The following is a 23,114-nucleotide window of genomic DNA, read 5'->3' as shown; positions in this document are numbered from 1 at the left end:
AATCAAAACCACAATGAGATACCACCTCACACCTGTCAGAATGGCTAAAATTAAGAACTTAGGCAACAACAGATGTTGGCAAGGATGAGGAGATAGGGGAACAATTTTGCACTGTTGGTTGGAATGCAAACTGGTGCAGCCACTCTGGAAAACGGTATGGAGGTTCCTCAAAAAATTAAAAATAGAGCTACCCTACAACCCAGCAATTGCACTACTAAGTATTTATCCAAAAGATACAAAAATGCAACGTTTATAGCAGCACTATCAACAACAGCCAAATTATGGAAAGAGCTTAAATGTCCATCATCTGTTGAATGGATAAAGAAAATGTGATATATATACACAATGGAATACTACTCAGCGATCAAAAAAGAATGAAATCACCATTTGCAACAACGTGGATGGAACTAGAGTGTATTACGCTAAGTGAAATAAGTCAGAGAAAGACAAATACCATATGATTTCACTCGCGGAATTTAAGAAACAAAACAGATGAACATAGGAGAAGGGAAGGAAAAATAAGATAAAAAGAGAGAGGAAAGCAAACCGTAAGACTCATATACAGAGAACAAACTGAGGGTTGCTGGAGGGGTGTTGTGTGGGGAGATGGACTAAATGGGTGATGGGCATTAAGGAGGGCATTTGTTGGGATGAGAGCTGGGTATTACATGTAAGTGATGAATCACTGGGTTCTACTCCTGAAACCAATACTACACGGTATGTTAACTAACTTGAATTTAAATAAATTTACTTTAAAAAAATGGTAGGGATGGATTTGTGGAGAGCTATTTTTTACTCCTCTTATTCAACAATCCTACAACCAAAAGTTGTCTTTGAGATAGCGGCAGTAAACAGAAATGTGGATTCCAGCTACAAGACAGAAATTTAAGACATTTTTTAGTCTGTCAAAGAAATCTCTATAAAATGACTGTTAGGGGCGCCTGGGTGGCTCAGTCGGTTAAGCATCCAACTTCGGCTCAGGTCATGATCTCGAGGTTTGTGAGTTCGAGCCCCGCGTCGGCTTCTGTGCTGACAAATCAGAGCCTGGAGCCTGCTTCAGATTCTGTGTCTCCCTCTCTCTCTGCCCCTCCCCCACTCATGTTCTGTCTCTCTGTCTCTCTCCCTGTCAAAAATAAACAAGCATTAAAAATTTTTTTAAATAACAGATAATACCAAAGAAATATTAAATGTAATAGCATTGTTTTTACATAAGAAAATGCATTTTTAGAGATGCATACTGCAGTATACAGCGGTGAAATGATAGTGTCTGGGGTTTTGCTTTCTTATTTACAGATGATGGACAGAGAGGCTGAAAAGAGATAAAGAATATAGATGAAGCAAATATATCAATTTTTGATCGTTATTGAATTTGGGGGATAGGTGGTTCAATATATTATTCACTATAGATTTATATTTGAAACATCACTTTTTTATTTTTTAAAATTTACATCCAAATTAGTTAGCATAAAGTGAAACAATGATTTTAGGAGTAGATTCCTTAATGCCCCTTACCCATTTAGCCCATCCCCCCCTCCCATAACCCCTCCAGCAACCCTCAGTTTGTTCTCCATATTTGAGTCTCTTCTGTTTTGTCCCCCTCCCTGTTTTTATATTATTTTTGTTTCCCTTCCCTTATTTTCATCTGTTTTGTTTCTTAAAGTCCTCATATGAGTGAAACATCACTTTTTAAGTATTAAAGCTGTATGTTGAAAACTTTTTTTTTCAAGCTCTTTTCAATATCTATAATTTGGAACTATTAGGGAGAAAAGGAAAGTTACTTCTTCAAAGCAAATTATCATAATGCCAAAAGTAAAAATTGCTTTTATTTTACTATCATTTAGATACATATAATCTTCATTATCTTCATTATTCACATATTCTCCTAGAGAATCACCTTTGGAGAGAGTGGTCTTTAAGGAGTATCAAGTCAACAATAGAGAACAAGTAACAGAACTATACTGGATCAGTAATTCTGGCCCACTAAGTGCCTACCAGCAACTTTTTTCACAAAAGATGTTTTTTTTTTTTTTTGCTACTTTCAGAATGGTCAGAACTAATTATAAAAGCAGACTTTTAGTTAATACCTGTTCCCTTTGTTTGGAAAATGACTTTCTTCTTCCTACTTCCTAAAAAGCTTATTATCTGAATTGCTACTGTGTAGATATCTTATAACTTAGTAGATAATAAGCTTCTGTAAGGCAAGAAGAGATCACAGATTTTCTTTGTATGGCTATTGTAGCAAGTAAAGATGGGAAGGGGCAAGAAAATTGCCAATTACTAAGGATCTACCCTGTGCCATTATTTTATTTCATCTATTTTATTTTATTTTATTTTATTTTATTTTATTTTATTATTTCTTAATGCTTTTATTTTTGAGAGGGAGAAAGAGACAGAGCTCCAGCAGGGGTGGGGCAAAAAGAGAAAGGGAGACACAGAATCCGAAGCTGGCTCCAGGCTCTGAGCTGTCAGCAACCCATGCACCGTGAGATCATGACGGTCAGATGCTTAACTGACTGAGCCACCTAGGCGCCCTTGTGCCATCATTTTAGATATGCTTTTAGATAAGGTGTTAGTCCTATATTACAGAAATGAATGCTCAAATATTTAGTAATTTGCTTAAAAGACACATGGCTAGAGAAGAGCTTAGCCAGAAACCCAGAGTGACTGAAAATTCCACGCTTGTTATTATCATGTATACTTATTTTTTTAATTTTTTAATGTTTATTTTTGAGAAACACACACACACACACACACACACACACACACACACACACACACAGTGTGAGTGGGGGAGGGGCATAGGGAGGGGGAGACTGAGTCTGAAGCAGGCAGGCTCTGAGCCCTCAGCACAGAGCCTGATGCGACCCTTGAACTTAAAAAGCACAATACTATGACCAGAGCTGAAGTCAGATACCTAACCAACTGAGCCACCCAGGCGCCCCTATACCTAATATTTAATTAATAAATGTATAATTGCTAAAATTACATAGCTCAATGGAGAAAAAAAGTTGGGATTTGAGGATTAAAAGGCCAAGCTCAAAACCTATTGGTTTTATAATCTTAGGATGTGTAACCTTTCTGATGTTTCAGCCTCTGAAAAACTGAAAGCTAATTATACCCATCTTACAGAATTGTTGCAAGGGATCAAAATGTGAAAGTCTTTTTGAAAGTGTAAAGCATTAATAAATGCAGGACATTATCATTACTTGCTAAATTACAACACCTCACCAAGGGTGGGAGGGGTGTATTTCAGCTGCAATATATACTCTCTAAAGCAAAACTTATCCTTAAGGATTCTGATGTTTAATTACAAAAATGGGGAAACAGAATGTATAATGATTATGACCAAGGCTTCAGGACCAGATTGACACCAGGTTTGTGTGCTCCACCACTTCCTGGCTGTGTAATCTTTGGCTTGCTACAATCTTTAAAAATCTGGGATCGTTATCTGTAGAATGTGCAAAATAATATTCTCTATTCTGGTATCCTTCCTAATAGGACTAAGTGAGCTAATGCATGTAAGCAGCTTTGCACGGTGCCTGGCACTAGATGTATTCAACTTTTTTGTAGCACTCAGCTATTAGTAACTTCTCGATTCGTCAATGGCCATTGACAGTGAGGCATGAAACACTGAGTAAGCTACAAATGCCAAAGACCCAGTCCCTGAGTTCAGGAAGTGCAGTCCAAGAGGGCCAAGCCCTAAGGACAGCACAGGAGACATGCCCTGGACAGTTGGAGATGGAGGTGGAAGGAGGGCGTCCAACAAGGCTGGGAGGAAACAGTTCCTTCCCCTGCCCTGAGAAAGGAAAGGTGGGAAGCGCTGCTTGGAAGGGGTCCAAGCGCCCGCTGCCCGCCTCAGCCTCCCACGGCCCCGGTTAGGATGGCTGAGCAGTCCACTTACAACTCCAAGCTCTGTGGCACCGCCTTCCGGGTGTATCTGGAGATCATCCTCCTCTTCCTCCTCTGCCGCGGAGGGGGCGGGCACGCCAGTGTCGGGGCCTCGGGACCTGGCCCTCCCGCCGGCTCCGGCCCGGCCCCCTCCCGCCACCTTCCGGCCCCGTCACGCCCCGTCGCCTAGACTCCGGACCGCCACCTCTCCAGGGTCCCCACCCCTCTAGCCCTCCGCCCTGCCTGCTTCCCCGCGGGGGCGGAAGTGACGAACACACCTGAGCACCCACCTAATGTTCCCGCGGACGCGCAGCAGTGACGTTGCTGGGAGTTCCGGGGCGAGCGGGTGTTTCAGGGGTGTCGGCTAACCTCAGGCGCCCGAGAAGCGTCTGGCCTGACCTTGGGCCGGACTTGGACTGCTACTGACGCGGTAGGAGGGGCGGTTGAGGAAAGGTGCCGCAGCCGAGACGCGTGGGGCAGGCCCGAGGATCGTAAGCGGAATTGGCTTCAGTTTGTCGGATGGAGGGAGAAAGCGTAGTCTGAGTCAAGAGCGCTAGACTCCAGCTCAGCCCTCTGCAGCTTGGTCTCTTCTCTTTCTGTGCTCTGGTTTTCTCACCTGTACACCAAGGAATTAGGCTGAGTGGTCTCGAAGCTCCTTCCAGTTCTGACACTAAATTCTTCATAAAAATGTGTGCTTGGCATTATGGGGCGGGTCGACAGAATTATCTGTCGCTCTGGGTTGAGAAGCCAAATGATTTGGACAGACTGCGGTGACTGGATGCAGGTTCCTCTCGACTTCGTTTTATTAGTCCTTTAGAAAACCGAGTAAGGATAAAAATCGAATTGTGCCTTACAGTGGACCATCCAGTACAGTGCCTGCCTTTACCAAGCCTCGTCTGGCAGCAATAGTGAGCTAGCACTTTTGTTTTAAGGAAAACCCTTAGAAAATAGATATCTATCTAGGGGCGCCTGGGTGGCTCAGTCGGTTAGCGTCCGACTTCGGCTCCGGTCGTGATCTCGCAGTCCGTGAGTTCGAGCCCCGCGTCAGGCTCTGTGCTGACAGCTCAGAGCCTGGAGCCTGTTTCAGATTCTGTGTCTCCTTCTCTCTGACCCGCCCCATTCATGCTCTGTCTCTCTCTGTCTCAAAAATAAATAAAGGTTAAAAAAATTAAAAAAAAATAGATATCTATCTGCTCTTAATATACTGGAGCTGTACCCCCTGAGACCTGAAAAGGGAGCAGTTTTAGGACAGCTGTAGGATCAAGAACCGTGGGCAAATTATTTTGGGGTGAGATGATAGGACATGAATGTTTTGTATTCTCCTGTGCCATACAATATTCATAAAAAGAGGTTGAAATTTTGTAGCCTAAGGGAGATTGCTCTTAAGAGCTTTCAAATAATAACAGTTTAAACTGGGGGAGGATTTTAGAAATGAAAGAGTAACATTCTCATTCTACAGTTAAGGAAAAGGCCCCAGAAAGAGAAAGTGAAGTGCCGAAAGTGACAACTAATTAGTGGCGGACCTGGGACTTTTGATAGTATTGAAACATAAAATGTTATTGTAGTGTTTCTCAAAGTGTGCTACACACACTACTGCTAGTACAAGGGCAAACATTTTTTTAAAATTCTTACACGCCTATTAATTTGGGAATGTGACACTGGATTTCCATTTACTGTATTATATCAAAAGTTCTTTTAATATAATTTCAAGTGTGAAGAACATAATTTTCAGCATAAAAACCTCATTAAAAGAATATTAAATAGGTGTTACTATTAATGCTTAATAAAGTCAAAAAATTAAAATGATACTATGTGGGTAACTGAATTTTGGAAAACAATGGAATCATCTAGAATCGTTTGAGAATTTGGATATTCTGCATTATTCTATGTGGTTTATGTTATTGAAACTTTAAATGTAGTTTTCAAAGAATGGAAGAAAATATGAAGCTTGCTACAGTAGAAGACACTGTGGAGTATCACCTATTCCTGATACCAGATGAACCAAGAGACCCAGAAAAACACAAAGAGATTCTTCAAAAGTATATTGAGAGGATAATGACCCACTTTGCACCTATGCTGGTCCCCTATATCTGGCAGAATCAGCCTTTCAATCTCAAATACAAACCTGGAAAAGGTATGGCTCTTTTACTTATTTTGATTTGATACATGTGAATTTTAATTCTGACAACAGTGATGTGTAATAGTCCATAGTTCATTCAGTGTTGTCAGGAGATTTATAACCTGAACTTTTTAGATTAGTGATGTTTGCTTATATTTGGTTAAGCCCTTTAACCAAAAAAAAATTTTTTTAATTCATTTGATGAAAGCTTTCTAATAGTAATTACCTTAGGAACCTAATACATACTCAAAATGATTGAACCGTAGCTATTCTTTGGAACTTTACTTTTCTATGCTAGAATGTATCTGGGTACCTGTACTAAACAGGTTCAGGCATCTGCTTCCTTAACCATAGCCTCCTTTAGTGGTTACTCTGTATTCCTCGCTCTTGATCATGGGTTTCGTAGGCTGCCTTTTTTCACACAGTTGTCTCTACCTGACTTATAAAGAGCAATCATTGGGCTTAATGACCATTATTTGCCTCTCAGAAGTATTTTGAGGTTCTTTCATGCTTCCTTGTGTTGTTGGTGCTTAAGATCTGACCTCTGGCCAAGTATGGCATTTTTTGTTATCATTTCATATAGCTTTAGTAAAATGACTCCTGAATAGGTGACCAAGGGTCTGCTCCAGGGTCTTATTTCAGGAGTCTAGCATCTTTTGATACTGTCAGTCTAGGTCTTGATTTCGTGTTTATCTGTTATCTTTTGGTTAGCAGTTGCCACATGTCTTCCTTTGTGTTCATTTTATTGAACCCCTGTTCACTGAAACACATGTAATATTTATTGGCAAGAACACTCTCACAGTGGCACAGCACATCCAAGACCAACTCCTTATCTGTTTCCTAGAAAATCATTTTTACCCAATGTTTTCTTGTTTTCCTTAATGGCTTTGCTATCCACCTAGTTATTCAAGCTTGTTAGTAATTCAGAATTGTATTCAGCTCTTCACTTCACCATAGTCAGTCAGGCACTAAATCCTACTGTGGTTACTCCTAAAATATGACCCTTTTCTCTACATTTGCTTGGCTACAATCTAGACCCTCTTAATCTCTTCATCTGGAAGATTACAGTAACCACCTAAGTAACCTCTCTGCTTCCAGTATCTCCAGTTCTTCACATTGTTGCCAGTTACCCTTGTAAAACACAAATTTGATCATGTTACTCTTCTGCCTAACATCCTTCACCAGTTCCCCATTGCTTCTGGATGAAGTTAAAATTGAAGTTTAATATATAAGGTAGATAAAAATAGACACTTTAATTGGAGCTTCTCTAGTTGAAGAAATTTGAGAGACCTGGGGTGAGGTGAAGAGTTAGTTGGGATGTTCTTCCCACCTGGTTTTTGTTTTTTTGGTTTTTTTTTGTTTTTTTTTTTTTTGGTTTTTTTTTTTGCCATGGCAGCTCTAAAAACACTCTGTAATGTGCTTGTTTGACCCTTAGTCGGTTAATGTGGTAGATTACATTTCTTGATTTTCATACACATTCTATTCCATTCCAGGAATATATTCTACTTGGTCATGGTGTACAATCCTTTTCATGTGTTGAATTTAGTTTGCTAGTATTTTCTTGAGGATTTCTGCATTAGTGTTCCACGGAAATTGGTCATGGTTTTCCTATATTGTCTTTGTTTGGCTTTATTATGAGGGTAATGCTGGCCTCATAAAATGAGTTTGGCAGTGTTCCCTCCTCTTCAGTTGTTTGTAAGAGTTTGAGGAGGATTGATGTTAATTCTTCCTTAAATGTTGGTAAAATTCTGGGGTGCTTGGGTGGCTGTCAGTTAAGCATCCGACTAAAGCTCAGGTCATGATCTTATGGTCCCTGGGTTTGAGCTCTGTGTTGGGCTCTGTGCTGACAGCTCAGAGCCTGGAGCCTTCTTCAGATTCTGTGTCTCACTCTCTCTCTGCCCCTCCCTTGCTCATACTCTGTCTCTCTCTCAAAAATAAAGAAACATTAAAAAAAAAAAAAGTTAAAAAAAAAAATGTTGCTAATATTCTCCAGTGAGCTTTTCTCTGTTGGGAAGTTTTTTTTATTACTGATTCAGTCTCTTTCTAGTAACCAGAAGTAATTCAGTCTCCTTCTAGTGATCCAGTCTTGATATGTTGTGTGTTTCTAAGAATGAACTTATTTCTTCTAGGTTATCCAATTGGTTGGTGTACAATTGTTCATATCATATGTTTCCTTATAGTCCTTTTTATTTCTGTAGTATAGGTTGTTATATTGCCTGTTTCATTTCTGATTTTAGTTACTTGTGTCTCCTTTTTTTTCTTACTAATTTAAGATTTTGTAAATTTTGTGATCTTTCAACAAACCAGCTCACCTTAGTTCATTTTTTTCTGTTGTTTTTCTGTTCTCTATTTCTTTTATCTCTGTTCTAATCTTCATTATGTTCTTCTTTCTGCTAGCTTTAGGTTCGCTTTTTCTTTTTCTAGTTCCTTAAGGTGTAGTTAGGTTGTTGATCTGAGATCTTTTATAACTATAAACTTCCTCTTAGCACTGCTTTTAGTATGTTACATCTCTGTTTTCATTTGTCTCCTTGTATTTTCTAACTTCCTTTGTGATTTCTTCTTTGACCTATTGGCTTGTTTAAAAGTGTATTAAGTTCTACATATTTTTGAATAATGCACTTGTTTAAAAAATTCCTGCTCCATCTAAATCTAGCTTCCTGATATTCCTAGAACACTTTATTGTCTGTCATGCTTATGTGCCTTTGCACATGCTATTCTCTTTTTCTGGAAAGCCTACTTCTGGTCATTCTTCCACATGAACACAGCTCAGATATTCTTTATGGTCACAGAGCCCTCAGTGCATATGTCCATTCATTATCTTGTTGTTGTTGTTGTTTCATTATCTTGTTTTGAGATGGTGTGGTTGTCTTGTCTCCGGTTGTCTATGGGTCCTCAAGGGTGGGCTTTTTATATCCTGTTCAGGGTTGCAACCCCAGCTCCCAGCTGTGGTACCTACAGTATAGTCAGTCAATGAATGTTCGTTTAACTGAACGATTACTTGTATGTTTATGTGCACAGACAAGTTTATTTGGTTATATGATTGCTTTTCTCTTGTTTTTAGGAGATGTTCCTGCTCATATGTTTGGCATGACAAAGTTTGGGGATAACATTGAGGATGAATGGTTTATTGTTTATGTAGTAAAGCAAATTACAAAGGAATTTCCAGAGTTAGTAGCAAGGTATTAGTTATTTTAATAATCTAAAGGAATTCTCTTGTTGAGACTGACCACATTTTTATCCATTTAGTAAAAATTTTTTGGTAGTCTGGTAGAGATTGAACAAATTTGAGACACAGATTTTGAAAGTGACTTGTGTGTTTTCTTCCTTTTTTCTTGTGACTTCCTTTTCTTGAGGAAAAATTAAAGTACATTGGAGAATTTAACTTCTAAATTTTTAAACGAAATCTACCTATTTTAGCTTTTTAAAAATTATTCTCATTGTGAAAGACCAAATACAGATGGTAAACAAAGTTCAAACAGTACCAAAGGGTGTACTGCTCTTTAAAAACAAAATCATACAAAATCATAGAAAAAATTCCATTCATATGTACATATACATATACATTACAGATTTCTTTACTATGTCTTCCTCTATTTTACCATAGCGCGTACCCTCTCTCTCTCTCTCTCTCTCTCTCTCTCTCTGCATATACGTTGAGAAGTCACATACAGAAAAATTTAAAGAAAAATTTGTGAACAGTATTGAAAGCAAAGTAGGTAACACTGTTTAAAATGGAAACTGATAGTTCTCTGTAATTACCAAGTTGTGTCAGCAGAGGGCGTTTCCCCCTTTTGCCGCATGTTATTCTAGTTTTCCTGTTAGCCCCCAAATTCTAATCCATTCCCCCAACCTCTTCCCCAGCTGAACAAAAAGAAAAACAACTCTGAAAATGTATTATTATATCAAAATTTCAAACATGAAAGTAGAGAGAATGAACCCACGTGTACTCCTCACTCAGCTCCAATAATTACCAATTCATGGTCCTTCTTTACCCATAGCTTTCCCCTCCTCCTTTCCCCTACTCCTTTTACATAGCAAGATTATTTTAAAGCAGATCTCCAATACTATGCCATTTTATCTTTAAATACTTTTAAGATGTAAATAGGATAGATAAGAACTCTTATTTTAGACACTACTGTTATCACACCTAAAAATAATTGTCAGTAATTTCTTCATAAATGATAGAATTTTATATGAACAAACTCCAAGATAGTTGTTTCTATCTTTACAATGGTAATAGGGGAGGGCAATGCCTTTTGTGTATGGATTCTGATCTTTATATAATGATGGTGCATACCTACACACCAGGCCTATAAAGCTCTTTGACTAATAGGCATCTACTGTCTTGTTGGGGATTTGGTTTTTAAATTTTTTTTTAAGTTTGTTTATTTTTGAGATAGAGAAAGAGAGCGTGAGCAGGGGAGTCACAGAGAGAGAGGGAGACACAGAATCTGAAGCAGGCTCCAGGCTCTGAGCTGTCAGCACAGAGCCTGACACAGGGCTCAAACTCACCAACTGTGAGATCATGACCTGAGCTGAAGTCGGACACGCAACCAACTGAACCACTCAGGTGCCCCTTGTTTTTAATTAGAAAAAGAAAGAACTTCCTCTGTGTCTCTGCCAGATTAATCTTCGTAAGGTAGAGCTCTAACCATTTTCCTACACTGCTTTAAAACCGTTTATTCCTTAAAAAAAAAAAAGAATAGAATAAAACCAAGCTCATTCTCATTGACTCTGCCGACATTTAAAGCTCTTCCCAAAATGATATAACTGTGCTTTTCTAGTCTTGTTCTTTACTAGTGCCATTCTCCAAATATCTACCTTAAATAGACACCTCCATGATTTTGTCATTGCTAATTCCTCTCCCAAGAACATCTCAACTTTTCTCCGTATATCTCCACCCATAAAAAGTGAAAAAATCTAGAACAGTATATAAAATACACTACCTTTTGTGTGACAAGAGGAGAAAATAAGAGTTTATATTCCTATTAACTAGATTATGCTTAAGTGAACCTAGAAGGATAAAAAATAACAATGGTTGGAGGATAGGAATGGGGCATATAGGGACAAAAGTAGGAAGGAAACTGTTTCATTGCAGAACTTTTTATGTACTTTTTAAAAGTTTAGCCATGTGACTGTCTTACCTATTCAAAAATTTAAATTTAAAAAATAGTACAAATGAGGCAAAACAAAATTATCTTTCAGGGTCTAAGTAACTCTTCCATAAAGGCTTTCCTTATCTTGGCTCTATGTGGGTTTTTTCTTCTTTTGACACCTAATTGTATGTTTTTCATATTTGTGTCTGTTATTATTTACTTATGTACTTAATTTGTTCTCCTTATCATCTCCCTCCAACTCCTTTTTCAATCTTACAATCTCCCTGAGAGATTCATGGTGTCTCAAATATTTTGCTTTATTATAACAATCTGTACATAGCATGTACTCATACATTAACTAAAATGAAAGAGAACATATTAGAATAAATGTCTTTTGATTCGTAGCATATATGTGCTTTTTGAATGCATAATTGGAATTTCTTTTGCAAAAGGATTGAAGACAATGATGGTGAATTCTTGTTAATAGAAGCTGCTGACTTTCTCCCTAAATGGTTGGATCCTGATAATAGTGCCAATAGAGTAAGTGTATCCAAGTTTGGAAAATTTACAGAGATGAAATCATGTTACTAGTACCTAGAGTTTGTCTGTGCCCAGAATGAAAATTAAAATGTATCATTTTGCAGGTATTTTTCCACCAGGGAGAGCTGTGCATTATTCCTGCACCAAGGAAACCTGGAGCAGTATCCTGGTTACCCTCCACACCCCCTACAATCCCACAAGCTTTGAATATAATCTCAACACACCCAGAAAAAATTTTGGCTTCAGAGTCTATACAAGCTGCTGTGAATAGGCGCATTAGACGGTAAGAAAAATATTTTCAGTGCTAGTCAAAGAGCCTTTTGATTTAATGCGGTTCAAGTCTTCCACTGAATGTAGAATTTCTTTCACCTAGATTAATGCTCATTTTCATTCTGTCTTCATCCTTCATGAAAGTGACTAACAACAGATTAAATTTACATGTTTTAAAATTAAGGAACAGATGTATCTTTTAATTCCCAATCCTAGATGTTATATTGCAGTCCCAATACTTTTGCATTTATTTACTTAAATGTTGTGGCTAAGTTCTATCTATATCCATAGGTAAAAATTTTGAGACCTTGGGGCGCCTGGGTGGCCCAGTTGGTTAAGCATCCAACTCTGATTTCAACTCAGGTCTTGATCGCAGGGTCATGAGTTTAAGCCCATCGTTGGTCTCTACACTGGACGTGGATCCTACTTCAATATTTTTTGAGACCTTTAGGAATGAAAACCTAAGGGAGCATAGTGTGCTTTGTGGGACTCTGTATAGTATTCTTTGGTCTGTGTGGAACACTTTAGGCTCTATGCCGAAAAGACAGTCTTTACCTAATAACAGATTAGTTCAGCCTTTCCCATTTGAGTACCTAGGCAATGTTTACTACCATTCAAGTTTTAACAATATAAAAATCTCTCTTAACTTTGTTTCAGCATACTTTGTACCATTGTTTTAAAAGAATAAACTCTGATTTTATTCTTGTTCCAAAAAATAGTAGTTTTCATTTTGTTTTTATTGATCTACATTAGTCCCTTTTCTTTATTTTCAATTTCTTCCTACCTTTTCTCTTTCTCTCTCTTCTTTTCTGCAGTTTTAGTGTATATGGTAGCTTTATCTTCACTTTCCTTGTCATTCAACATCTCTTGATGAACCAAGACAAGGGGAACTAAATGCTATAAGAACGCTAGATATTTCCATATTATAAAATAAAAATAATTATGTTACCTGTCACAGATACCCAGAAAAAATTCAAGCCTCCCTTCATCGAGCACACTGCTTCCTTCCAGCTGGTATTGTAGCGGTGTTAAAGCAGCGCCCCAGATTGGTGGCTGCAGGAGTCCAAGCATTTTACCTACGGGACCCTATTGACCTGCGAGCCTGTCGTATTTTCAAGACTTTCTTGCCTGAAACGCGAATAATGGCATCGGTAAGATAGCTCTCCTGGTTATTTGGTTCCTCACTAGCAAGAGAGTTGAACATCATTTTAATTGTGCACTAGAAAAAACTGGAAATATTCTGCTTCCTCATCTCAAGTTAATACACTTTTTTTTTTCTTTTCTCCCATTCTAGTGGAGGAAGATTTCAAGAGATTTCACTCCCTAGTTTGTATCTAAATGTTTCCTAGGTATTTTCTGGCCACATTTTCCCTATTTTGTTTTCTTCTTAAGAATAAAACATTTCATTTCTTCCAGAGAATTAAGAATTATTCTTTATCTAACAACCCACCCAAACTGCCATATAATGTAACTGATAAGAATTCCATTAGTGATAACTAAAATCAGATCATGCAGTTAATTTTATGGTATGTGAATTATTGTATCCCAATAAAGCTGTTACTAAAAAATGTAGGCAGTAAATAGGTTGGATCTTCTTTGCATTTCATATGAATATGAAGCTCATAAGTGGAACTGTGAAATGATATTGAATTTTTACTTTCAGGAAGACTCAATGTATTTTGTGTCCCAATGTCCAGGTCACTTTCACTAAATGTCTGTATGCACAGTTGGTGCAACAAAGGTTTGTGCCAGACCGGCGGAGTGGATACAAGATGCCTCCTCCATCTCATCCCCAATACCGAGCCCATGAATTGGGCATGAAGTTGGTAATGAACCATAAAATTTTATATTCTTCCTTTAGGTAAAAGGGCTCTTAATAAATAATGGCACAGCATAGAAAGTCTAGAAATATACCTTATTTACATGAGAATGTGGCTCTCAAACAAGAAGGAAAATGTGTTATTCAGGAAATGATAATAGAACAACTGAGAAGCTGTCCAAAAAGTTAAAGTTCATTCCCTCACACCTATACCAAAATAAATTCCAGGTGGATGAAATATTTAAATGAGAACATTGAAACCATAATATCTGAAAACACAGAAGAATTTTTGATAATTTGAGTAGAAAAGGCCTTTTTAAACAGGATTTGAAATCAGAAGCTATAAAAAAAAAAAGACTGGTAACTTTATTAAAAATTAAGCGTTTCTGTGTTGGAAAGAAAAATCCCATAGCTAATGTCAGAGATAGTAAACCTGAAGAAAGCATTATATTTGCAGTTTAAAAAAGAGCTAATTTCTATAATATATAGAGAGTTCCTATAAGTCGGTATGAAAAGAAATACTAATTAATTAATTAAAAATGTTCAGAAACCATGAACTGACAGTCCACAGAAAAGGAAATACAGATGATTTTTAATTTAAACATAAAAATGTTGGCCCTTGCTCATAAAAAAAGAACTGCAACTTAAAGCTACAAAATAGTGTTTTTTACATTTGGCAAGTATCAAAAAGTTTGATAGTATATACTGGATTGGTGGAAATACATATTTGAGATACTCTCAAACATCATTGATGGGAATATAAATTGATTCAGTCTCTTAGAACAGTTTTTCAATATCCATCAATTTATAAAATACACAACTCTTCTGCTTGGCATTTTCACTTCTAAACATTTATCCTCCATGTATTTTACATGTGTACATAGATCTGATGATACTCATGACCGTATTATTTCTGGTAGCAAAAGATTGGAAATGACCAAATATCTATTAGTAGGGGAATAGTTAGATAAATTACAGCCTGCCTATGAAGTGAATTGGATAAATTTGTGTGATCATATAAAATGATCTCCAAGGCATATGACTTAGTGAAAAAGCAAGGTTTAGAACAGTGTGTATGCTACCATTTAGTGATGGAATAGGATATACAGACACAGATACACATCTGCTTGAGTGCATACATTACTTCTGAAAAGATACGCAAGAAATTGGTAACTATAGTTTCCTCTAGAGTGATCAGGAAAGCTCCCTATCTAATTTATTTTATGTGCATTCATTATATTTTTTAATCAAAGTACCCTTAAAATGATATGATTCCTTCCCTTTACTATATCTAAGACCGTGGTGAATTCATTTATATTTTCTGTTAGATGAGAAGCCTTTTCTAAGCCTTTTTTTAAGCAAACAACAAATAAGTTTAAATTTCTGGTTTTGTGATCAGCAAGAAATCTCTTTGAAGAGAATAAGAATCTTTGTTTTGCATTATTTGCTTTCCCTTTATAATTTTTAGTAATCTCTATATAGAAATTGAAAAATTGGAGGGGCACCTGGGTGGCTCAATCAGTTATGCATCTGACTCTTGATTTTGGCTCAAGTCATGATCTCACAGTTCATGAGTTTGAGCCCCACTGCTTGGGATTCCCTCTCTCTCCCTCTCTGCCCCTCCCTGCTCATTATCTCTCTCTCTCTCTCTCTCAAATAAATAAATAAACAAATAAACTTTTTTTTTAAATGGAAAAATTAGAAATAATCACATTTTTCATAAAATTCAAAGTGTTATAAATGTCCGTATGTCAAATGACCTAGTTCTTAAGTGTGACTAAATGGAAAGAAAATAACTTAATGATGAAAATTCTGTCTATTCTATCTAGGCTCATGGATTTGAAATCTTATGCTCCAAATGTAGCCCACATTTTTCTGACTCCAAGAAATCCGTCATGACTACCTCACCACTCTGGGCTGGCTTCCTTGAAAGTCTGAAAAAGAATGATTACTTTAAGGTAGGACTTGCAATGCATTTGTAAAACTGTACAGTCCAGGGGAAATCAAGCTAGTGAATTAGAGATCTATGGTCCATATTTAATGTATAACATTATTAGAGAAGCTAGAGTTAAAAGGGACCATTCTAGTTCAGTGTTAATGAGGGAGTGACTATGAACTGTTTCCAATATTTTAGAAAAGTTAATAATGTTTATATAAAATTATGATAGTTATCATTTGTATCTGAAGAGCAATTTATGCAAATCATAAGGCAAATATGAAGACACCAAATAGAAAATGAGCAAAGACACGGATTAAAAAAATTACAAAAAGACAACTAATAAATTTCTTGTAAAATATTTACTCTCACAAGTAGTAAAGATATATGTATCAACAGAATAATAGTTTTTCACATATGTGAAAAAGGATCTGAATGAGGCTTAATGCTATTGAAAGTACAAATTAATACTCCCTATACATTGCTGGTAACATTGCATATTGATAGAACTTTAACTGGAAAGTAATTTGCTAGTGTGTTCCAGGAGCTATAGAAAGGTTCAAACTCAGAACCTTTACTTTGAATAATCTATTTCAAGGAAACATCCAAGAAGTAGAAAAGTCCATTAAGAATATGATGGTATATGAACAGACATTTCTCCAAAGACATACAGATGGCCAACAGATAAATGAAAAGATGCTCAACGTCACTAACCCTCAGAGATGGTGAGGCTAAATCAGAATGGCTAAAATCTAAAACACAAGAAACAACAGGTGTTGGTGTGGATGTGGAGAAAAGGAACCCTCACGCACCATGGATGAGAATGCAAACTGGTACAGCCACTGTGGAAAACTGTATGGAAATTTCTCAAGAAATTAAAAATAGAATTATCATATGATCCAGTAATTTCACTACTGGTATTTACCCCCCCACAATGAAAACACGAATTCAAAGGGATACATGTATTGCTATGTTTTTTGCAGCATTATTTATAGCCAAGATTATTTATAGCCCAGGGAACCAACCCAAGTGTCCATCACTAGATAAATAGATAAAGAAGGTATGGTATGTGTATACACACACACACGCACACACACACATATGCAATGGAACATTACTCAGCTGTAAAAAGAATGAAATCTTGCCATTTGCAACAAAATGGATGGTTCTAGAGGGTAGAATGCCAAGTGAAATAAGTCAGTCAGAGAAAGACAAATACCATATGCTTTCACTCATATGTGGAATTCAACAAACAAACTAAACAAACAAACAACCAAACTCTTAGCTAGGGTTATCAGAGGGCAGGTGGGAGGATGGGTGAAGTAGGTGAAGAGGATTAAGAGTACAATTCTTGTGATGAGCACTGAGTAATGTATAGAATTATTATGTTATATACCTGAAACTAATATAATACTGTATGTTAATTATACTGGAATTAAAAATTTTTTTAAATATCATATAAAGACTGTAGCAATATAGAAAAGTGCTTATGATATCATAGTATATTTTTGAAAGAGTGTAAAATATGATGTACAAATGCCAAAATAAACATGCATGTGAAAAGCAGAAATGGCAGTGAAAATGAGATTATGCTATTTTTTGGTTCTATTTGTACTTTGTCTTATAAATTAATTACAAATCAATTATTTCTTAATAACCAATAAAGTACTAGAAAATGGTAGAAAATCTTCCAAATTGGAAAGAGGTCTTTAATGGTGAAAAGGATTAGGAACCACTACATAGAGCCTAGTCCCCTTGTTTGGAGAAAATGGAGCCCAAACAGGTACCTTAATGACAAAACAGGGACTAGGACTTAGGCCTCGTGATTCCTGAACAACATATCATACACTGCCTCCCTGAAAATTGCTGGTGAGTGGATAATTTCAGTGATACCATGTAAATAATGTTATGATTTTTTTCTTTCAGGGTCTGATAGAAGGTTCTGCTCAGTACCAGGCAAGGCTAGAAATGGCAAAGAACTACTTCCAACTCTCAGTAAACCGGCCAGAAAGGTGAGTTTATCACTACCTAACCATGGCAGCAAGAATGGTAACCTGCCAGATGTTAAGGAGTTGCTCACTCTTGAGATAGTTGCAGAAATTGGAATTGCTGTATTTAAAGAGTTAATGGCAAGGATCATGACTGCTGAAGGGGATGAACTGGGAGAGAGGAGGTGTTGCTACAGAAGATCACTGGATCTGGCACCCGTCATCATCATCATCATCACCTAACGGCTAATGTTTATTGGTACTTACAAAGTGTATTGGTACTGAAAAATTTGTTTGATCTCTCTTATAGTCCTGTGAAATAAGTATGATTATTATCATTCCCTAGTTACAGCTGAGGCCAAGAGAGATTAAGTAGTTTGCCAAAGGTCACACAGCTAATTAGTGACAGATCTAGGATTTGAACTCAGGCAGTCTGATATCGAGCATGTGCTTAATTCCTGTAGGAGCCCTTGACTGTGTTTAGCTACATTTAGGAGAGGCTGAAACATAGGATAAAGCAGGCAGTCAGCTTTCAAATCACATCTCATTCTAACCTGCCATACGTTTCCTAGAAAAAGAAAGAAATGAACACAGGGTTGGCAGGAAATGGCACCCCTTTAAAATTTTATAAAGTCAAGTTCTCATAATGGTGGAGTAACATATCCAACTAACCCCCTGCCAAGTGTAATTATGAACTCTGGATGGAATTTAAGAAACAGTTATTTGAAGACACAGTAGAACAACAAAATTGGGTCAAAATTGAAGGAAATAGAACCCTTTGAAAGAAGAAAATCACAATAGATGAGGTCCTCATTATCTGAGTTGTCACCTGAGGTCACTTCCTAGTCAGTGCAGCACCAAGGAAAATAGAGCTCAAGCAGAAAACTTTGGTCTTATTGAGCTCAGGAATCAAAGGTCAGATTTTGAGTATTGGAAAAAACTCAATTTATGTTTGTAAAATTGAATTTGAGATACTCAAAGCTATTAAATAATATAAAAGCAATAGCTTTTGTATATATCATGGTTAAAACGTCCCAAGTTGTATGTGTTTTTCATTTGTTGGACTTTTTTTTCTTTTTTCCCTGGAGAAAACTTAATTGGTTTTGAACTTCATTCATTTTGCTTACATCTCAAACATCACTTATTCGTGTAATAGAATGTTCTTTGAGGACTGGTGAAGCAAAGTTGATGCTGAGAGAACTCTAACCTCAGTGTCTGTGAGATAATAATGACTTTACAGCAGTCTTTACTCTTTCAGAAGTGTCTGCCTGTGTCTTTGTCCTGCTCCCATCAGTTTTATGGTAGTAATTGATGGTAAAAAGAGGATGCCTTCTTAGGGAATCGTTTCAGAAAACTTGAGAAAGAGAGTCAGAAGAGGAAAAGAGGTGGCCTCATGTTTAGGAGAATCTGCCCCAGATGACATCCACCTCCGTGGGCCACTCTGTCTGTGAAGACACGTCACCTTACAGACTTGGGTTAAAGAGATGTTAGAAAATTAGACTCATGTGTAGGAGAATCAGGGCTCCTCACACAAAATAAGATAGATTGATGGTTAGGTAGTTATTTTTAAATAATGGAAGTTTGTTAGGGCACCTGGGGGCTCAGTCAGTTAAGCATCTGGCTCTTGATTATGGCTCAGGTCATGATCTCAAGTTTTGTGAGTTTGAGCCCTGCATCGGGCTCTGCACTGACAGTGAAGAGACTGCTTAGGATTCTCTGGCCCTCTGTCTCTGCCCCTCCCCTGCTTGCACGTGCTATCTCTTTCTCTTTCAAAATAAATAAATATTAAATAGATAGATACTGAAGTTTGTTTTTGTTACAAAAGTAATGTATTCACTCATTATAGCAAATAAAGATGTAATAAGGAAAAAATATATATCAGAGGGTCAACTACTATTATCATTTTGATCTACTGCATTCCAGGATTTATTTTCCCCATATCCATCTAGTTGATTTTTTTTAAATTGTACTATATAAAAATTTTGTATCCTGCCCATAATTTTACTTATTACCATCTTACATTTTCCGATGACATTAAAAAGTATTTATAAGTGTAATTTTATTTTATTTTTTCTTAAAGTTTACATATTTATTTTGAGGGAGAGAACATGAGTGGGGGATAGGCAGAGAGGGAGGGAGAGAGAGAATCCCAAGCAGGCTCCTTGCTGTCAGTGCAGGGTCTGACACAGGGCTCGAACCCACAAATTATGAGATAGTGACCTGAGGTGAAGTTAGACGCTTAACCGACTGAGCCACCCAGGCGCCTCTATAAGTGTAATTTTAAAGAATTGCACAACATTTCAGCAAATGGATGTACCATGACTTACTCAACACACCTTTACTATTGGAGAAAGAATTATAAGTAGCTTAAATGTCCAACATTGTAAATAGTGCTGCAGAAGAGACTCCTGTTCCCCAAACCAGGATAACTTCTAAACAATTTAAAACCAAACTCACATCTCCCTCCAGACCTGTTCTTGAATTCCCAGTTTTTTGGGGTTTTTTTTAATACTTAGATTAATGTCAGAGACTGTTTCCCACTCTCTTTTTTAATAGACTACCATCCTTCTTATCACCTAGACCTCCTGGCTCTCGTTTGATCCAGTCCCTAGATCTTTTTTTTTTTTTCCAATTTATTTTGAGAGAGAAGGAAAGAGAGTGCATGTGCATTAGCAGGGGAGGGGCAGAGAGAGGGGGAGAGAGAGAATCCCAAGCAGGCCCCGTGTCAATGCAGAGCCTGACATGGGGCTCCATCGCATGAAACGTGAGATAATGACCTGAGCCAAAATCAAGAGTCAGATGCTTAACTCACTGAGCCACCCAGGCTGCCCCCTAAATCCTTTTTATTGTTATCTTGTGTCTTACATTTTTCTTTTTTGCTGCCTACCTACTCTAATATGTATATATATATTTTAACACTTATTTCTTGAACTATAACGATACCTAAACTTGCTTCCCAACCTCTAGTGACTCTCCACTTCCAATGCAACCATTAGAGCCAGAGAATATGCTTGAAATATATCTTTAATCATATTACCCCCTCTGCTAAAAATTATTAGAGATTGTAATAGTGAAAAATTGAACAGTGTAAGTATCCATCAATAGTAGATAAATGGATTGCGGTGTGTTTGTAGGATAGACTACTATCTATTACTTAACCAGAGATTAGCTAAATATATGTAAACCAAATCCAAGGTTTCTAAACCTTGGCATTGTTGACATTTTGTACAAGATAACTCCTTGTTGTGGGAGACTGTTGTGTGCATTATAGGATGTTTAGCAGCATCTCTGGCTTCTACCTAGTAAATGCCAATAGCTGTCCACCCTGCCCCCAATTGTGACAACCAAAAATATCATCAGACATTGCAAATGTCCTCTGGGGGCAAATTGTCCTCAGTTAAAAACCACTGATCTAAATAAATACGTCTTGAAAACATGATGTTGAATGAAAAAAGGATATTGTAAATGTGTGCAGTATGGATGCTATTACATATAAAAAGTTTTAATACATAAAATACTATATATTACTTATAGACATGTATATATTCATTCATTCAACCAATATTTATTATTTCCAGGCACTAGGGATACAGCAAGCGAATCCAAAGTCTCCCTGCCCTTATGGAGTTTACGTGCTAATGTAGGAGAAAGACAGTAAATCACTATATGCTGTTAGATGGTGATCAGTGCTTTAAAGAAAAAAAACAGGGTGTGGGGACAGAGAGGTCTAGGCTGCTCTTCTAGATAGTTTGGTCAAGGAGGACTTTCCAAGGAGGTTTAGTTTGAGAAGACACATAAGTGAAGTGAGGGAATGAGGCATACAGGTATTTGGGGAGATAAAATTCCAGGGAAAGAGAACAAACAGCAGTTACAACATAGATACGTACACATGCGTGTGTGCACACACACAGACATTCACACATATACACACTCAGTGAACCAGAAGGGTGTTTGTGAGAGCAATCATTTCTGGGTAGCAACAAGATGGATTGGAACTGATAGTGTTGGTCATCAAAGGGAAAATATTAGCTTTATGTATAATTTTTAAGGAAATGTATATGTTACTTATTTAATTTTTTATGTTAAGTGTCAAAGTATAATCATACCTTCAGATTAGAAGTATAACAATATTATAATTCTAGGTGGGTAAAGATACACTATATCATCTTTTTTTTTTTTTTTTGGTCATCTTTTAGACTTGTCTGCACTATTTAAATCTCTTAAAACAAAAATTAAAAATAAAAAAGAAGCCGTCAGTGATCACCTACTGCTTATTTCATTGAGTCCAAACTTAGCCATTTCAGGCTCACTGTGCTCTCATTTCAGTCCATCTGTTCAGCCCTGTCTGCCCCACTTAAGCCACACTGAACACCATTTGCTTTGTGAACATGTTCCTCAATTCTCTGCCTCTATACAAATGTTCGTTTCCCCTCTTGCCTGAAGCTTCTCTACCCTATCTTCCTTGTCAAAATCTTACCCATTCTTTAAGTCCTAACTCAACTACGTCCATTATCTCTTTTCCTTTTTAATTTTCTTGTAGTTAATGTAATCATCTCCTGTGACTCTACATAGCATTGGTATTCCTATATGATTTTATATTTTGTAACTTGTTATGATTATTTGTGTATTTCTTTTCTCTCTCCTAATAATATTTTCATAATATGAAGTAGGGATGATTTCCTGTCACCCACATGATTTAGCAGGGTATGCAGATCTTTATTAAATAAATGTAAGTCCATTCTATAACTTGATTTGCTCCATTCTAAATAGGTCAGGGAAGCATGGGTGACTTAGTTGGTTAAGCCTCTGACTTTGGCTCAGGTCATGATCTAGCGGTTCGTGAGTTCCAGCCCTGTGTTGGGCTCTGTGCTGACAGCTCAGAGCCTGGAGCCTGCTTTGGATTCTGTGTCTCCCTCTTTTTCTGCCCCTCCCTCACTCGTGCTCTTTCTCTCTCAAAAATAAATATTAAAAAAAATTTTTTAAATAGGTCAGACAGGGTTCAGGTTTCCATTAATTTATGTAATAGGTCATATTGGGGTGCCTGGGTGGCTCAGTCCGTTAAGCATCTGACTTCAGCTCAGGTCATGACCTCGTGATTTGTGAGCTTGAGCTCCACGTCGTGTTCTGTGCGGACAGCTTAGAGCCTGGAGCCTGCTTCAGATTCTTTGTCTCCCTTGCTCTCTGCCCCTGCCCCGCTCACACTCTGTCTTTCTCTCAAAAATAAGTAAACATTAAAAAAAACAAAACAGGTTACATTGCCATCATAAAATAGTATGCTCATTATATAGATAATTTCTGTGCATATTTCCTCGTTAGTTTATTGTAAGAAGATCATAAAATAGTATCAGAAGACTTGATTTCAGGCTTTTACTGTCCAACTCAATGACCTTGTAAAAGTTATAGAATATCACAGAGCTCTGGTTTTCTCCTCTATAAAACAGGATTATCACTTACAATA

General features: G+C 37.2%; 2 protein-coding genes across 15 annotated transcripts in view; one reads left to right on the top strand and one right to left on the bottom strand.

Moving 5' to 3' along the window:
• FAM149B1 (family with sequence similarity 149 member B1) overlaps positions 1 to 4,014 on the bottom strand; it is an 87,473-nt gene extending 83,459 nt beyond the window's left edge. For 5 of the 6 annotated variants that reach the window (XM_045439559.1, XM_045439561.1, XM_045439557.1 and 2 more), the window contains exon 1: positions 3,902 to 4,004. In XM_045439559.1, coding sequence (XP_045295515.1) covers positions 3,902 to 3,948 — 47 coding nt within the window. In that variant the 5' untranslated portion in view covers positions 3,949 to 4,004. Of the gene's footprint in view, positions 1 to 3,901 lie in introns of all 6 variants that reach the window. The other variant, XM_045439560.1, reaches the window with a different exon arrangement.
• Positions 4,015 to 4,134: 120 nt separating this feature from the next.
• Positions 4,135 to 23,114, top strand: part of ECD (ecdysoneless cell cycle regulator) — a 49,102-nt gene continuing 30,122 nt past the window's right edge. For 4 of the 9 annotated variants that reach the window (XR_006701823.1, XM_045439548.1, XM_045439552.1 and 1 more), the window contains exons 1-9: positions 4,135 to 4,379; positions 5,808 to 6,022; positions 9,069 to 9,186; positions 11,556 to 11,643; positions 11,748 to 11,926; positions 12,872 to 13,064; positions 13,611 to 13,739; positions 15,562 to 15,690; positions 17,595 to 17,680. Coding sequence is in view for 8 of the 9 variants with exons in the window: in XM_045439548.1 (XP_045295504.1) it covers positions 5,818 to 6,022; positions 9,069 to 9,186; positions 11,556 to 11,643; positions 11,748 to 11,926; positions 12,872 to 13,064; positions 13,611 to 13,739; positions 15,562 to 15,690; positions 17,595 to 17,680 (1,127 nt within the window). In the remaining variant the exon portion in view is untranslated. Of the gene's footprint in view, positions 4,797 to 5,807; positions 6,023 to 9,068; positions 9,187 to 11,555; positions 11,644 to 11,747; positions 11,927 to 12,871; positions 13,065 to 13,610; positions 13,740 to 15,561; positions 15,691 to 17,594; positions 17,681 to 23,114 lie in introns of all 9 variants that reach the window. The other 5 variants (XM_045439556.1, XM_045439555.1, XM_045439549.1 and 2 more) reach the window with 5 other exon arrangements.

The sequence above is a fragment of the Leopardus geoffroyi genome, chromosome D2, assembly GCF_018350155.1.
Source record: "Leopardus geoffroyi isolate Oge1 chromosome D2, O.geoffroyi_Oge1_pat1.0, whole genome shotgun sequence".
NCBI lineage: Eukaryota > Metazoa > Chordata > Mammalia > Carnivora > Felidae > Leopardus > Leopardus geoffroyi.
This window is presented reverse-complemented; position numbering and strand designations above follow the sequence as displayed.